Source organism: Alosa alosa, chromosome 17, assembly GCF_017589495.1.
Source record: "Alosa alosa isolate M-15738 ecotype Scorff River chromosome 17, AALO_Geno_1.1, whole genome shotgun sequence".
In the NCBI taxonomy this organism is placed as follows: domain Eukaryota; kingdom Metazoa; phylum Chordata; class Actinopteri; order Clupeiformes; family Clupeidae; genus Alosa; species Alosa alosa.
In genome coordinates this window covers 30,843,153-30,861,005 of record NC_063205.1, presented here as the reverse complement: position 1 = coordinate 30,861,005, position 17,853 = coordinate 30,843,153, and the positions used below count along the sequence as shown (strand labels likewise).

The window sequence follows — 17,853 nt, the reverse complement described above, 5'->3', positions numbered from 1 at the left end:
TGGGCATGTTTCATGGTGATAGGCTAGTTAGTAGTTAAAAGAGCCATTCATCTGTTGCTAATGGAGAAAACTATCAAATTTGACAGAAAGGTAGGCTATAAGAACTATGCTAGCCTAAATTAGACAGTTCAATAACTTAAAACAGTTCAACCACTGTCCAAAAATTATAATATTTAAAAATTAGACATTTAAATAGGCAGCCACCCGTCCTCTCCTTCACGAAGCCTTTGACAGTTTTTTGTTTTCAACAGATGTTTTCGCCTCCGTTGCCTGACCACATTCTCTGACCATTTGAAACTTTGAAAAAAAAAAAAACTTAGAAGCGGATTAAGTCTGCTCAGGCGACCACCTCAGGGTATCACATGCCAACTACATGACTTTACAAAGAGTCTAGCAAACGATACATGGAATTCAAATGCGTTCCCTTAAAGCCTGTGTTGCTCCGGTGGAAACTGATGCCCGACCTATGTCCGATTTTAAGGTAGGAACTGGGTCTAGCTGTTAAACATATTTTGCCGCGTGCATTACAAAAGGGTGGGAATTAGGTTAAACAATCTTACTGTTTTAGTGTTAACAAAGCCCGTACACACCAAGTCCGGACGAAATATTTGCCCGAATTTACGCAGGCTATTAAACACATGTAGACCGATTCTAATTAGTCTATTAGCCTACACAGCGAGGGCGAAATTCGTTGCGATGAACAGTGTCGTTTGAAGCGAAATTTCGCACGTTAAGAAGAGCGCCTGACCAATCTAATAAGAATTTTGCAGGGTTCATGGTGTCACAAGTAGAACGACGAGCAGAAAAAGTTGACCTCGCAGCCCATGATGACTAATAGTCTCATTGCTGTGATCTTGCTGCCCATGATGACTATAGTCTCATTAATAGGTCTGTATGCTAAAGTTACAAAGCGTTTACGTTGCAGCAGACTCTCCCAGGTTTTTAAGAGTGCTAACTCCACCACAGACAGCTTTTCCCACTTCTTACCAGTGGCGCCGCCGGCCGTAATCATGTAGCCTACGCACTGTGCGTACAATTTTTCAACGCTTTATTCATGAAATCATTCAATATTACAACAATAAAAATAGCTTGTGTAGGCCTACTGTCTTAATTGAAACATGCTTCACGCACAAATGATACCCTATGTTTAGGGCAAAGAGAATGGACATCTCAACATGGATGGTGTAACTTTGTCACGACATGATAAACTGTTCTGGCGTTTAAAAACGTAAAGTTCCATTCAGTCATAAATCATTCAAGCATAGTGCTCGTCATGAAAAGAAAACAGCAGCTTAATATTTTTCTGGTGTTTAACAGTTAAAAGCGCACGTTCTTATGCCGAAGGCAGTGAGATTATTGCATCCTACAGTCACTCTGTTTGGAACATCGCAAAGTGGGACGATGTTTGACATCTTACACCATATTTTTAACCAAATAGGGGAGAGCGGGGTTAGATGTCACACGGGTAAGTTGTCAAATATGTCATATCTCAGTCACTCAAGGGCACTGGTCAAAACCGTTAATACAGAAATGATCAGAATTAGTGTCAGAGGTCATCTACGCTGGAATTTAAAATGAAAGATTTATTACTTTGATGTGAGACAACTTGAACTGTTTTTCGTGTCTAAAAGTACATTTGAGACATTCAGTCTTTTTCTTCTAACTCATTACACAATGGGTTGACAATAAAATAATTAGTAGGCCTACCATTTAAAAGTATAAAAAGACAGTTACAATTCAGTTACCTTTCATCAGCTACACTAAAACATACTGGTCATCAAAAGAGCTAGCAATGTCAGTTGGGGTTGGTTGTCACATTTTTTGTGGGGTTAGTTGTCACATGTTGGCCTATAGACTCTTCAGTATTTCATTATATCATCATATTACCTTGGTTTCAATAGGGATTTAATCTAAATAGTATAAAAACCAACTTAAATCGTAAAATACTAATGAAAAGAACATACTTGGTGTTTCCTGTTCATGTCCTCAACGCATGAGATATATGTAGTTTTGCATTTCAATGAAATTAAACTTTTTACATTATTTTTAAGAATGTATCCATTTTTCATTTTTATCCCATTGGAATAACATTGGGACAACCAACCTGTGTGACAACCTACCCTGCGATGGGGATAGTTGTCACATTTGCACAAGGTGCATTTGACAGCCCACAGCCTTTTTAACAGACTGATTCAAGCAGATCAAGGCCCCTCCATTTGTACCTGACACATTGGGCTTCTTTTGTGTCCTGAAAGAAAATTCGTGCAGGGCATGGTTTTGGCAGAAATTCCCGCTCTCCCCTACAGTTGTTCATTTAAGATTAGTGAGTGTATGTTTTAACCTTTGTTAAGGCATTCATGTTTTTCACACATTCCGACGGCAGAGCACATGAACACTCACAGTGGTATAAACAACTTAATCATGGGGGCTGTCCCTGATATTTCCAGGTGGCATGAACGGACCATCATGCACGAGTAAATCTTAACGTTGATCTACTTGAGCATCGTGACTGATGTTTTTCCCTATCATCCTATTTTTAAAGCAGGCACCCCTGCAGGCATGTAATTGGGGGTTTGGCATGTTTGAATGGGCACTGCACTAGTTTTCCAAATTTGAATGCATGAAATACTGTCTGAATAACTATCATACAGCAAACTGTATTTCAGTACATTTTATTTCAGTTGATTTGCAGTACCTAGAAATTAGAGGTATTTCCTATTTTTCATGATTTTGTCACATAGGGCTTTAAGGATTAATATATGAAATTGCTGAACGGATATCACTGGGCACCCCCCTACATTTTAAAGAGCTACCCCTAGTCTACAAGATTCAGCAGTTGGTGGTCCAGGAGAGGTCTTCACTGATGTGCACCCCCAGGAATTTGGTGCTGCTCACTCTCTCCACCACAGCACCGTCGATGGTCAGTGGCAGGTGTTGGGTGTGACCTCTCCGGAAGTCAACAACAATCTCCTTGGTCTTGCTGACGTTCAGCAGGAGGTTGTTGTAACTGAGTGAAAGGCTGAGAATTAGTGTATGGTTTTTCAGATTTGGTATTTGGTTAAAAAAAAAAAAAAAGAGCCGGCCCTGGGCAGTCTATCTGAAACATCCACTGTCATATATGATAGTTAAAATGTGCCTGCGCACGTTCTGTGTTATGTACGGTAGTGCCAGAAAACCATGTGTGACACTTTACACTTGTACTTGTTACCAGAGTTGAGAGTAAACCAGTGAACGATAGACTGCCTGCTGCGTTATCATTTTACATGGTGTCAGAAGTGCACGACAAGTGAAGTCATGGCAAAATTCAATCCTCCAACGAACTTTTCGTTCGACAAGCCAGGAGAGTGGCCGGATTGGAAGCAGCGTTTTGTAAGATTCAGAACTGCTACTAAACTTAACAGAGAAAATGGCACAGTGCAGGTGAGCAGCCTGATATATGCTATGGGAAGCGAGTCTAAGAATGTGTTTTGTTCGTTTATATTCACGGATGATGACGAGAAGGAGGATTTTGATGTAGTCCTGGGGAAGTTCGACGAGTACTTTGTACCTAGAAGAAATGTTATACACAAAAGAGCATGTTTCCATCAGCGTGTGCAAAGACCGGGGGAGAAAGCAGAGACATCTATTAGGGCTTTGTATGAACTCTCAGAACACTGTGATTTCGGCGCGAATAGGGAAGAGAACATCCGCGACCGAATTGTTGTGGGAGTAACAGACAAAGACGTCTCGTGGAAATTGCAGCTAATGAAGGACTTGACTCTGGCGGTAACCGTAGAGACAGTGAGGCAGTCGGAGGAGGTCGCTTCACAGATCAGCATGCAAGGAGAGACAACAGGAGTCGTGCACAAAGTCACCCGCAAGCACAGTAAGCAAATTAAACACTACGTTAAGCCTAATAGAGGGAATGGTGGAAATGGAAAATGTGGGAAATGCGGGAAAGCGCGGCATAACAAAGAGGAAAACTGCCCTGCGCCAGAATCCACATGCAAAACGTGTAACAAAATGGGACATTGGAGTTGAGTGTGCAGGAACAGGAGAGCAGTGAGTGAGGTCACTGAGCAGCCGCAGCAGTCATATTTCCTTGGGGCAGTGAACAAAGCCGCTAATGGGTCATCAGAGAAATGGGCTGTCAAGTTGCTGGTGGGCTCCACTCCGGTTGAGTTCAAAATCGACACAGGGGCCGATGTGAACGTGATCTGCGAAGAGACCTACCACTCACTCATACCCAAAAGACCACTTGAGCCTGCAGAAATCCCATTGGATAGCTCAGGGGGAGAGCTGCAATGCGTGGGACAGTTCCAGAGCACAGTAACCTATAAAGGAAAGACCCATCCACTCACTGCATATGTTGTACGCGGAAATGCTGTCAATAATCTTCTCAGTAGGCCGCTTTCTGTGAAGATGAACCTGGTGAGGAGGGTGGAGGAAACTGTATAGCACAGGACATGTACAGGCATATGGTGAGCATGGGACACTAAAGACTGAACCTGTTAGAATACAACTGAAAGACAATGCTCAGCCGTACGCCGTACACACAGCCAGGTGCGTGCCACTCCCCATGCTGTAAAAGGTCAAAGAGGAACTCCAGAGGATGGAGAGAAATGGCATCACCGAGAAGGTGACACAGCCCACCGACTGGTGTGCACCCATGGTGCCAGTCTTGAAAAAAGGTAAAGCTTGCATCTGTGTTGACCTCAAGAGGCTGAATGAGGCTGTTAAAAGAGAACAATACATCCTGCCTACCACAGATGAAATCACAGCGAAACCAAGTGGGGCCACAGTCTTTTCATCACTTGATGCTGCTAGTGTTTTTTTCCAAATACCACTGCACCCAGACAGCTGTAGGCTCACTACTTTTATCACACCATTTGGCAGGTTTCATTTCAAGAGGCTCCCATTTGGAATAACTAGCCTGAAATTTTTCAGAGGAAGATGATGGAGACTCTTCAAGGGTTAGAGGGCGTTGAAGTCTTTATGGACGATATCCTCATCCATGGAGCCACTATGGACGAACATGACCAGCACCTGGAGAAAGTCATGCAGCGCATTGAAACAGCTGGTTTGAAGCTCAACCGCAAGAAGTGCTCCATCAGGAAAAGTCAGCTGTGGTTCCTCGGGCACCTCATTGATGAGTCTGGGATCCGGCCTGACCCAGATAAAATAGAAGCTATACAGCAGCTGCCACCACAAACCAGCGTACATGAGCTGAAAAGGATCCTGGGGATGGTGAATTATCTGGGAAGATATATCCCCAATCTCTCCACTGTGGACATGGAGTCGAGCTCCTGAAGAACAAGAATGCATGGACATGGAGTCACGCGCATGTGCTTTCGAACACATCAAGCAGCTACTAACGACAGCACCAGTTCTGGGAGTGATGTTTACCAACGTTCCACAAGCACAGCTAAGCTAGCTGGCATCCGTTACACTCACCCCCCTAAACCTCACTCCCGATCCGGGTCACGGCACCAATGTAACCTGCGTTGTGTTGAACCTGCGCGATTCAGCCCTGCACCCTCGACTCGCATCCCGCCAAAACAGCAGCACCTCGGATCGGAGGCGCCAGCTTAATAATTGAGCCAATATCCCAGGCTACTGGCTCGCATGCCAGCAGCACTCTTGAGGCGTCGGGGAGTGAGGTTTACCAACGTTCCACAAGCACAGCTAAGCTAGCTGGCATCCGTTACATAAGCGTGTGCTGTATGGTAAATATATGTGCAATGATGTGTGTAATGTCTTTTTTATTATTATTCTGTATTTATGTATGTACATGTATGCTACTGTACACCTTAATTTCCCTCGGGATTAATAAATGATACTCTACTCTACTCTACTCTACCTTCAACCTGAGCCGGTTCCCCAGCCCACCCCAACAGCATCCAGCCAGAACGCAGGGACAGACACCCACTCTGATACATTTAAGACTGTTCCTGCCAGCCAGAGCGATGCAGACCCCATACCCGGTCCAGACTGTGACCAGATCTGGACGGTGTGCAAGCCAGTCGACAGGCTCGACCTGTAGACATGTGCTGACCCTATGGCCTTTGGGGGGATTTAAAAAAAAAGGGGAAAGAGAAATTGAAAAAAAAATCTTGTTATGGCATTAATGTTGATAATGTCAAATTGTCGTTATACAGGAATGTTGTGTTGAGATTAATGTCAACTAGAGTGTCTGGTGTTAATAATACAAGCCCCATTTTAAAGGGGGAGATGTCATATACGGTAGTTAAAATGTGCCTGCGCACGTTCTGTGTTATGTACGGTAGTGCCAGAAAACCATGTGTGACACTTTACACTTGTACTTGTTACCAGAGTTGAGAGTAAACCAGTGAACGATGGACTGCCTCCTGCGTTATCATTTTACATCTACCAAGCCTTCTCTGGGTTTGTATGCATTGCTACTATTACCAGCAATTTTCAAATAGCATTAACCTATTTCATTTCGCTTCTGTGTGCCCAATTCCCAAACCATGTTTGCTGATACTGACTTTAGACAGAAAATGACATGTTTGTGCACATCGTGCGGTTTACCTGTGAGCCTTCCTCCAACTCTAGCCTCGCCCGCTACTTGTTGCCTTCATATTGTCCTTTTCAAATTTGTGATATTCATTCTCAAGTCTTGCTATAGTTAATTAGCAAGCTACTACCAGAAGCCAAAAATCTGACTCTCTCTCTCTCTCGCTCAAAAATGGCATCACAATTCTAAATATTCAACACAGTCGGGGAGATCAGCTGCAGTTGTAACAAAGGGACATTTTGAAAAAGACCTGCTGCGACTATTTTGATAAGCAGCGCCATGAACCGCTCTCATAGGCGTATGGCTACAATGATTTCTTTTTGTTTAGCTTCAAATAGGCTTCAAATTGTCTACTTTTGAAATTACATGCGGGGCTGAAACCCTGGAAAAAATTATATGGCAAATAAAATGCGTGTTTGGTCCTATCTGAAAGCTGTCTGTAGCCAGTGGCACTTGCAGGTGTATGGCCGTATGTGTTGTGCATACCATCAGGCTACTCAGCTAGCCTGGAGGACCAGACCCAGTCCGAAAGATTAAGGGTCTGGGTACGAGTAATGAAAATGGCCCAACTCGGGGCGGCACCAAGCATGCGTTTGAAAATATCACTGCACACAATTAAAAAATATTTTTATAGGCCTTTTATACTGCAACAACCTTATCTGGTTTGACACAGAATGACCCATAGAGCAAAGAATGTTAAAAACCTTTCTTCAGGAAAGACATCAATTTAATGACATTGCCAGCAAACAGTCTGGATCTCAATCCTATTGAAAATTGATAGTGGAAACTGAAGAAAAAAAGGTGCATGACAAGACTCCATCCTGCAAAGCTGATCTGTCAACTGCTATTCGACAATGTTGGAATCTGTTTGATCAAGAATATCTATGTTAGTGAAGTCTATGCCTCAGAGAAAGTGTAAAAAAAAATTATGGTGTTTTAGGTCCATATTTTTTCCTAAATAAATTGCCTTAAATTACTAAATTATTTCTTATTTTTTGAGCTGTTTCACAAAGCCAGAATGTTCATCTGTTACAGAAAAAATATATTTGAAGCACATCTGTGGTTGGTCTAAATAAACAGCTGAAGGAACATCTTCCAAGAGTGGTGATACCCTAATTTTTGCCAGGGGTTGTATGAAAGGATACAGACCTGGTTAACATAACTTGTAGCTCATATTAGACATGTTGCCATAGATACTGCCATTCATTTATGTGGCTTCCAAGGCTAGCATTAACTAGCTTGGTTAACCAACCTATTATTAATTCCATACCTGTGTAGAGATTAAGCCTACTACGTGATTATGGTTAAACTCCAAAAGTTTCCAACCTTCTGCTCTGCTGGTCCCCATCTTTGGAATGCCCTCCCAGACACTGAGGGCTCATCAGTCTACAGACAGTTTTAAAACATTTATTTTTAGCAGGGTATGATTTATTACTTTTTTTAATTAACCTGACTGATGATTTTAACCTTGACAGCTGCTGCCTTTTTGTAATTTTATTACAAAATATTATTATCCTTATTTCTTATTTTTATTTTAAAGGGACACCAGGCAACATTTTCGTGTTAATTACTCATCTTCGTAAGTCGGTATATGGTTAAATGACTCATTACAGGGCGAATGAAGACTCTCTCACCCTCTACTACTGCCTGTGGAAGAATATCCCGCTTGCAAGTTCAGTGTATTGCACCCACCGACCGAAGCAGGATAAGTTTACATCCTGCATCCACAGCAAAGAGGCAGGCTAACGAAACGCTAGCGATTGTTGCAAACGTGTGTATAATGGCAGAGCTGGCGAAGAAGCAGCAAAAACCCTTGACGGAAGATGCAAAGAAAAGGAAAAGAGCTTCAGACTGAGCGAGGGGGAGTTTCGTAGAGAAAAGGCATCAGGCTTGCCTGGTGTCCCTTTAACTAAATGTGATCTTCTGTCTTTTACTGTTAGCACTTTGACATTCCCTGGGCATTACAAATAAAATATATTATTATTATTATATGATTAAGTTTTGTCAGATTTCAGAGACTTGACCTTGTTCAGTCTTACTGATTATGAGCAGCAGTGGCCTCATTTTCAGATTTAATTGTAAAACAAAGGCAAACTGCAGTATCTGTCCTTCTTCATGGTGAAACACAGGAAATTTGCAGTAAGTGAAGTTACTGCATTTTGATTTGGTTTCACGCTGCATTTGAGCAGATACTGCAAAATGAAAACCGCTTTATCTCCAGGAAATGTTGCAGGAGATCAATGATATTTGAATAGTCACTTTACAAAGTTAGCACACCCATGCTGAAGTTGACTAAAAAAGAGGAATAGAAAATCATCTTTTGGAAATTGTTCAAGGACACCAATTTTCTTTGTGAATGAATAATGTATTGTTAATAAATAAATGCTCTTCCTTAAAATACAGGGGGCATAAGTAAACACACCCCTATGTTAAATTCCTATAGAGGCAGACAGATTTTTATTTTTAAAGGCCAGTTATTTCATGGATCAAGGATACATCCTAATGAAGTTCCCTTGGCCTTTGGCATTAATATAGCCCATCATCATATACCCTTCACTATACTTAGAGATTGGCATGGGATATTTTCCATAAGATCATCTCTTATTGCAAATCAAACCAGCAATTAGGCTAACTGAAATACAACCATGCCAGTCTTTGTGTGAATAAACAACTGGGGTTTCATGATGATATATGCCATTTCTAAACAGAAGAGAACAGTTCGGGAGGAGCATTTTGAATTTGCCACGCCTACAGCGTCATTCTTGGTCATTTATTCCCAGCCTACCTGTTTAGGCTTTGGCTTTTGGTTTGATCACTCACTTTAAACCCTCCACCTCCCCTAACACCTTCCATCTTGCTAGGTTAGGAATAGCATAGGGGTGTAAGCATGGATCCTGCTTTACTCCTGCGTGCACAGTAGATTCCTGTACGATCCCTGCAAAGCACTCCATGATCCTGACTAGAGATCTCGCCAAACATGTTTTTCGATTGCTTCTTTTTTTGCAAATTTGGAATGTGAACTTGTGAGTCATAAATTAGTTAAAATTTTTACTTTATTCGCTTGTAGTGTAAGCCTGACGAGCCAGACTCACATCAAGATGTAGGGTCTGGGAACTCACCATTGTGCTCAATCTGAGGGACGGGATAAACTGTTGTCAAATTCCCTCTGCATGCAATAGGATAGCACTACAATTCATGAGTCCCATGCGTTTTCCCACCAGCGGAGCTAGTTGATCAAACTTTTGCCAACTTAAAAAAAGCTTAACTCGAGTCGCGATTCAAAGACCGCTGTTCGTCAGCAGCAGCAAGTAGCAGGGAATTCACGCTGAACTGTCGCAACTCTGCCATCATTATGTTAAGCCCGTCCACTGACTCTTTACACGATGTGATTGGCCTGACCGAAGTTTGGTTTTTCCAGCTCGCAAGCTAACGGAGAGTTGCTAGACTACCCTGGCTGCAATTACATTTGCTGCCGCTAGGGTGTGTCTAGATTTCTAGCCTACTGTAGTGTCTCACCTTTAGATCAAATGTATTTTGTGCTCTGTATGAACATTTTCAAAATCTCGGTTGTTGGGCTCCTAGGCTAAAATTATTCAGTGGGTCCTAAAGAAGTTGCATCTAAAATTTAGAATAAGTAGCCTTATTTGGTCGTGGGTCTCACACCTATGGTCGAATTACAGCCGTGGCGATATCCTTTACCTACACCACTTATACTCGTGTCATATTGCTTAATTATTTACCCGGTAATGGTAATTTCACTAAGCCACTCCACTAAAAGGGCTTCCAATGTGCAAATTGGCAACCTCCGCCATTGCTGTATGAGTGTATGTGTGTGAGTGGGTGAATGTGAGGCATGAACTTTTCATTGAACATTGCATTTTTGCAAGTAGATAAAAATATTGCTGTTGCTACAGTATGTGGTAGCTAGATAAGATGGTGTCTGTGTGTGTGTGTGTTTGAGAAATGCCCAGAAGAGATTACATAACTCTCCTTGTTGCAATAGAAAAGGTTGGTTACCAACAGAAATGGAACTGTATAAAATGTAGTTTTAGTTAAAAAAAAATTATGCACCACAGCATATTTGCAAATTGATTTTTCTCCTTATATTTATATATGTTTGTTTTTCATGTTTATGGTTATTTGACTACATTGACACAGTTCCTAACATGATGATGCATCATAAACAGTCAGCAATGTTTTTTCTTGTAGGTTGCTGAAACTGAGGTTAGAAGAATGCTGTCAGAGGAGAAATGAGGTGTGAACCATCATGGAAAAATAATTGTTGGGAGCCTTGTTATTCTTACTTTACAAAGCATAAAGACTAAAGAAGAGAAGACATGGCTGACTTCACACATGTTAGCACAAGGGGCTACCGCAGAGATTCGGATAAAAAGGAGGGGCAGCCAGAAACCCAAGTTAGTGAAGAAAGGGGGGGGTCCAAGTGGGGCTGCATCTCCATGTTGGACAAGACACACGAGTTCTTTCAGACATGTGACATTGAGAGCAAAGGATACATCACACGCACAGACATGAGGGTAAGTCAATTGTGATGAAACATTTCTGAAATTCCTATTGCCATTTTCTAAAGGACTAAACGGTATGTGGGGTAGCTAGAAGGAACATGACAATCAACATGGGAATATTCAGTTTACAATTATGTCAAGTGGCTATGATGTACCATGTTTCTTTTAAGCAGTAGGCCCCTAGAGAACAGCTAAAGGATAAATAGAACATAACCATCATTCTATTTTGTTTCTACTGACCTCCAGAGGCGGTGCTTTCAGCACCTGGATGACTAATACCAACAAAGGCTACGTTCAGACTGCAGGCAAAAGTGGCCCAAATTCTTTGGGGTGAAGTGACCAGGTCAGACTTCTTCAAAGTAGTGTGAACACTCAAATCTTGCCCAGATCTGATTTTTTCAAATCAGATTTAGACCACTTCCATGTGTGGTCCTGAATAAGACCCAGGTCTTATTTTTTTCAATGTGGCCACAGTGTTAACAAACAAGGCGGATTTGATCCGACTTTTACAACTTCAATCTAGCCTACATCAACATTTGTCACAATTATGCGCCTAGACATTCAAATGAAAAACTTCACAGCGATGGAGCAAGTCAGTGAAGGGAAAGTAAGGTGTTAGACCTAAGGGGAATTCAATTAAATTCAAATAAGCTTTATTGGCACGACAAATCATGATGCATTGCCAAAGCAAGAATAATAATAATTACAAAAAAGACATTAAACATTAAAAACATTTTTTACACTTCATCAATACACTGTGTGCATTTGTATTTGTGTGTGTGTGTGTGTGTCTGTGTGTGTCAAGTTATACTTTCTTTCAGCAGTTTGTTTGCTGTGCCAGTGCGTGTGCTATATTTAGCTTGGCTCCGATCAGCTTTGATAAAAGGTAGTTTTGTATGAAAAGATGCGCGTGCGTGCGTGTGTGCGTTTGTGTGTGTGCGTGTGTGCGTGTGTGCGTTTGTGTGTGTGCGTTTGTGTGTGTGCGTGTGTCTGTGCATGTGGATGTGTGTGTCTGTGTGCATGCCTGTGTGGCTGTGCATGTGAATGTGTGTGTGTATGCATGCATATGTGTGTGTGCGCATGTGTGTTTATGTGTGAAAGAGAGAGTGTGTGTGTGTGAGACAGTCCTGCCTTGTAGCTCCTCTCCTCATCCTCCTCTACCAGCAACTCGCTCAACACCACCATCTACAGGCCGATGGGTGTACAGTCACTAAATGTACATGGCATATCCCCAGAGGATGTCAGGTTAATCATGCACATTAAACTTTGTGCAGTTCAGAACACCTCAACTGAAGATTGGGGTGATTAAAGCAGTATAATATTTCATTTGCATTTTTTTTTTGGGGGTGCAAATCACAAATGAGTGGTTATGGGCTAGGTTGATGCGGGCCCTTGAGACCAACATACCATAAAAAAAAGGTAATCGTCAGTGCCACGGTTCAGGTAGTTATTTAGGACAAACTGCATTTTTTGGGTTTTGGGGGGCCCAAACCATTTTTTTTCTCGTAAAAGTCTAGTGGGGCTACATGCCCACCCAGTGTTTCAGTCTCCAGGGAATCATTGACCAAAAATTCAGGAAGTTGATGACCGGAAGAAAAAAAAACGTTGGCAATCCCTATATGACCGCTACGCTAGTGGCGGTCATAATAAACAGAAATCGATAGTTACCACTTAATTAGCTTATCAGCATAATAGTCAACTGAAAGTACATGTACACCCTTCAAAGTAAGTCTCACAGATGACTCACTGGGAGTCTTCCACTGGAACGAACATGTTAGAGCAAGACAATAATAAGCAAAAAAGTTTGCGGAAGGGAATCCTAGCCCGTATCGTAGTCCATTAAACAAAATCACTTAAATTCAAGCGTGGTGTGAGCACTGAAATCAAGCTGACAACAAGTTGACCATGCAGCGTGACCTCTTCATGCAAACAAAATTTACCAATGAGAAAATAGGCTTACCTGTTTTGGATAACATTCAACGTTGAACAGAAAATGCAATAATTTGATTGCGGTTTTTGGAGGGCCAAATTTGCCATCTGGGTAACAAGACTTCCAACGCTGCCAAAAAATGTTTGGAACACTACTAAACCTACTAACTCATGCGAGAAGATGCAAGAAGTCACTTGATTGACCTGCCTTTTGTGCCGGGGCACAGGGCATATGTCACTCAGATCACAGGTGACTTTGTTGATACAAACACTCGATTTGCATGTACGTGTGATGGACATCCAGGTGTTGAAAGCACCACCTCTGGCAGTCAGTAGAAACTAAATAGAACAAGCGGTTTATAAAGAGTTAGGAATTGAGGGGATTTGGGAGGTGTACTTTATATTCCTTGCGCTGTATCTAGTTTAAAGTGTAAATGAAGCACAGAACAATGTCTGTGTTTTTTGGATGCTTCTTTTTTATCTGAGATATGGTTTTACAGTTAAACCTGAAATTCAAGTGGTTTTGCTGAAAAACAAAGTAGAAATTTCAAATTCAGATTTTTACCACCAGGACGCAGCCATCTTTGATCAAGGTATAAGGTGACGTTGCGAGAATTGTTTCACTTTGTGGAGTTATACAGTTACAATAAACCCTCATAATTCACGCAAGATGCATTTATGAAGGCAGAATTTATTGTTTGATATAGATGGTGTTTTACCACTCCATGTCCCTGTGTGGCCGACAAATGCAAAGTGCGTCCAAATTCACACCCATTCTTCTCTGTTGCGTTGTTTACGGACATTTACATCTATCTATGTACTAACTACGATCTATTTATTTAGCAGACCCTTTTACCCAAAGCCACTTACAGAAAGAGAATAACATTCAAGCTACAGTGCAGAAGAGAACTGAATTACTACTGCATCTATCAATGCAGCGAATGGGTGTGATTTGGACACATTTTGTGTTCGTCGGCCACATTGGGATATTCAGAGGTAAAACACCGCCTGTATCAAATGATTAATTAGGCCTTCATGAAGGCACCATGCGTGATAAATATGATAAATATATGTTCATTCCATTAAATGCGATTGTTTTAAAATGTTATTATGGTATGCACATCGATATTAGCGTTATATTTTCGCCTGCAACAGTGTTAACTGTATAATTCCACAAAGCAAAATGATTCTTGGGATGTCACGCTATGCCTTGATCAAAGATGGTTGCACCCTGGTAGCGTAAATCTGAATTTCTACCTAGTTTTTCAGCAAAACCACTTGAATTTCAGGTTTGATTGTAAAACCATATCTCACCGAAGATAGAAAGAATCCGAAAAACATGGACTTTGTTCAGTGCTTCATATCCACTTTAAACTACAATATCTTGGTGAGAACTACTCAATCACTGTGGTAAATGTTTTGCTTGATTAACATTTCATCATCACATCATAATTGGAGTAATTTCCTGTGTATTAGCCACATTGTGTATCAGCTGCAAGACAGTGTTTTCTGCAAGTTAAAAGAAACAGAACCATATTAATACCATATTAACTGCCCCCGTGTATTAACCTCATAGCTGAAGAAATTTTCAAAAATCAATGTATAAGCCGCGGCTAATAGTAGGGAAATTACGGTAAGTCTGTCGTATATTGTTGTCTAGTTAAGCAAAATGTGGAATGCTCAATATCTGCCTTCATAAAAAATATTCTTTCAAAATGCAGAAAAGGTTATCATTTGTAAATGATTGTTAATATGACTTCATTTTCAATGTGTTTTTTTTAACTTGTTTGATGTATATGAGTTTTCAAAGAAAATGGCATGTCCGATGAGGCTCCTTGTGTCTTGTTATGACATGTAGAGGTGAGTTACTGGCGAAAAAAAAGTAATCTACTTTGACATTAGCCATGCTCTGACAGGATAGCATTGTGTAGCTAGTTAGCGTATTTAGAAACTGTATTGATTCTAATTGTTTTGTTCCCTACTGAAAGTTTATAGCTAATAACATCAAATGTATGGCCTAGGTTGTGAAATACTTTGTCCTTTGATTCTGCTCATGACCAGTTTACCCTGCAGCCTTACCTTTTTCTGATTTCATTAGAGGCTTCATAAGGAGCTACCTCTGAGTGAAGAGGAACTAGAGAATGTCTTTGATTCGTTGGATTCAGACAAGAATGGGTACCTTACCATGGGAGAGTTTTCTTCTGGTTTTAGTAAGTTTGCATAAAACAAAAAAGTCTACACTGAAGAAAATAAATCTACTTAATTTATCCATGGGAGGTTTTTCTATGAAAATAAGTCATGCTCTTTTATAGTAATTTATATTTTCAGTCATTTTAATCTATCAAAAGTAAGACTACAAATGCAATATATTGTGGTAACTGCAATGTAATCAGTAGCCAAAACAAATAGGTGTAGGGATGTTGAATGCTATTTAACGATCATTGAAATAAATGAGTTTTTATCAAGAATTTAAATTCTTAATAACAATCAGTGATGGCTGTTGACCAAATTATTTGGTGAAGTAACCCATAAAAGGAATGAGGTGGCGTACAGGAAGAACCTGCAATAATCCATGCACACCATATCCTGTTTTAATCAGAATAATGATAATATTCAGATTGCGTATGAGTCGTGGAAACACCTTAACCCATTTGTCATAACCTGATTAAGATCATATTCCAGTTACTGAAAACCTGAATAAGACCCCAGGCATATGTCTGTATTTAAACCAGAATATTGCACAATAGGACTTAACATATTATGATCCTACCGTTTTGTCAGTGGGGCAAATAAAAAAAAAATTAAGGGCTTTTCAGCCTGCATGCATTCTGCCCTTGAAGTCTGTCATTTACACGCCATGGAGGCAGTTACATCCTTTAGGGGAAGCTACTATAAAATCCGGGCATTTTTTATGTAACAACTCACGCATTCTGCCACTGATTTACGACCTTTTTCAGCTAAGCACTTCTGAGTGCTTTATTAAGGTCAGGTACCACTACAAGGTGGAAAAGCTTATTGCTTGATGTCGCAGTAGACCTAGTTCTAACTATATATATAGGGAAAATCCGTTATTATCACCTTGTTTGGATATTGGAGCTTACCATCTGTACACCTTCAGTTTAAACTTGACGTGAGGTCATCATCCTATAGCCCACTTTGTTTGAAACTGTCCGTTTCTTTCCAACTTCATCAAAGTCATCCATACACTTACGCAGGCACCTACACTACTAGCCTGGCTAGCGCCACCAATTCTCAATGAGACGTGGTCTGGGAACCAAACGTTAATTTTCTCGTATTTGAAAAAAATGCCCAGATCCGTTTATTGGGTGCCACGGATGTCTATCAAATGCGTCATCATCGTCTTGCTTTCCCCCCTGTTCTGTGATTGGTTCCCTATCTCAGGCGAAAATTTGCTCCATGGTCTCCAGGCTGCCTTAGCAGCATGAATCAAATCGCGCACAAGGCAGCATGAGAACACCCAGGCTACTAAACTACTGTCAAGCAGCAATAATTGTTCACCTGTCTCTGATTCATTTCTAATGTTTCTACTTAATCTGATGTCTTACTCCTTTGCAGCAGAAATGATGCTCATAGTTAATTTTCAGTCCTCAATGGCAAAGCATTTGCTATTGAAAATGTAATAATAGGCTATGCAGTGATCACCGAACACCGAATTTCAAGGGCCCAGGTTGAAAGAATGGCAGTCTGTTGATATTATTATGTATTGTTCGTATCCCAGGCGATTTTCTTCATGGCCGAAAGATCTTGAAGGTTGATGATCAAGGAGCTATCTCAAAGAAGACCCTAGAAGCAGTTTACCAGAACCAGTGGGATGATGTATTGATGGAGAACAAGGAGGAGGATAGACACTTTGGAATGTTGCTTGAGAGCCTTGGAGCTACTAATATCTTTGAAGAGTGAGTTCTCATACACGTTTTATATATACTGTATATATTATCAGTTTATTGCTGGACGTGTGGAAGCAGTTCCAATACCCTATTTACATTTCAGACCAAGTGAGGTGCGCAGTCTTTGGGCACAGCTCCGCAAGGATGAGCCTCATCTCCTTAGCAATTTTGAGGAGTTTCTGGCTCGGGTCACCTACCAGATCAAAGATGCACAACAAGAGAAAAAAGAGATGGAAAGTGCCCTTCAAAGGTCAGAGTATAATTCACTTTCAGGATGAATACTGTTGAATGACTATTATCAGCAATTAGCTTACAATTGCAAAGGCTATGAACCATATTACAAGCATGTTAACAGAGTTGTTTTCACCTTATTTTTTGTATTTTCACCACACTGGTTGTGTTAAGGGAAAAGGAAGGGGGAGGAGGATGGGTTTGTAAGGCTTCTTGAATGCAGAATTAGAACTTAGATTTGTCTGTTACGGTACGCAAATTAAGTTTAAATTGGTTCCCTTTTTTGATAGTTTAAAAACATAAATAAATGAGTCATAAGAATATGAAGTGAACTCAAAAGGCATTTTAAATTCTCTTGTAAAATTTAGAATGTCTGTGTATATAAACACTTGGTATTTATCAAACATGCACGCTGGTCATAAGCACACCAGCAAGTAATCAGCGTTGATGAATGTTGCACGGATGATAACTGGGACAAAGAATTGTGGGGCATTACTGTCTCCTTTCCTTTCATAAAGAAAGCTTCAGTGTACCCTGTGCTAAAGGTAGAGAATTGAAAGGAAGCATTGAAGCACCATTCTTAAGTATTTAGAGAATCCGAAAAGCTCTTCTCACTAAATATTTCTGGGTCATTCGACATCGGTAACAAAAAATCTGAATGCCACCATGGTTAACAAGAATTAAAGGACAAGAACAGACGAAAACAAAGACACATGACAGTCAGGAAGTAACAAGGAACAGAAAT

At 40.8% G+C, this 17,853-nt stretch overlaps 1 protein-coding gene across 1 annotated transcript in view; it reads left to right on the top strand.

Moving 5' to 3' along the window:
- The first annotated feature begins 6,316 nt into the window (after nt 1-6,316).
- cracr2ab (calcium release activated channel regulator 2Ab) overlaps nt 6,317-17,853 on the top strand; it is a 35,498-nt gene continuing 23,961 nt past the window's right edge. Inside the window, exons 1-5 of the mRNA XM_048268296.1 lie at nt 6,317-6,384; nt 10,727-11,052; nt 15,068-15,179; nt 16,709-16,886; nt 16,981-17,127. Coding sequence (XP_048124253.1) covers nt 10,855-11,052; nt 15,068-15,179; nt 16,709-16,886; nt 16,981-17,127 — 635 coding nt within the window. The 5' untranslated portion in view covers nt 6,317-6,384; nt 10,727-10,854. The remainder of the gene's footprint in view (nt 6,385-10,726; nt 11,053-15,067; nt 15,180-16,708; nt 16,887-16,980; nt 17,128-17,853) is intronic.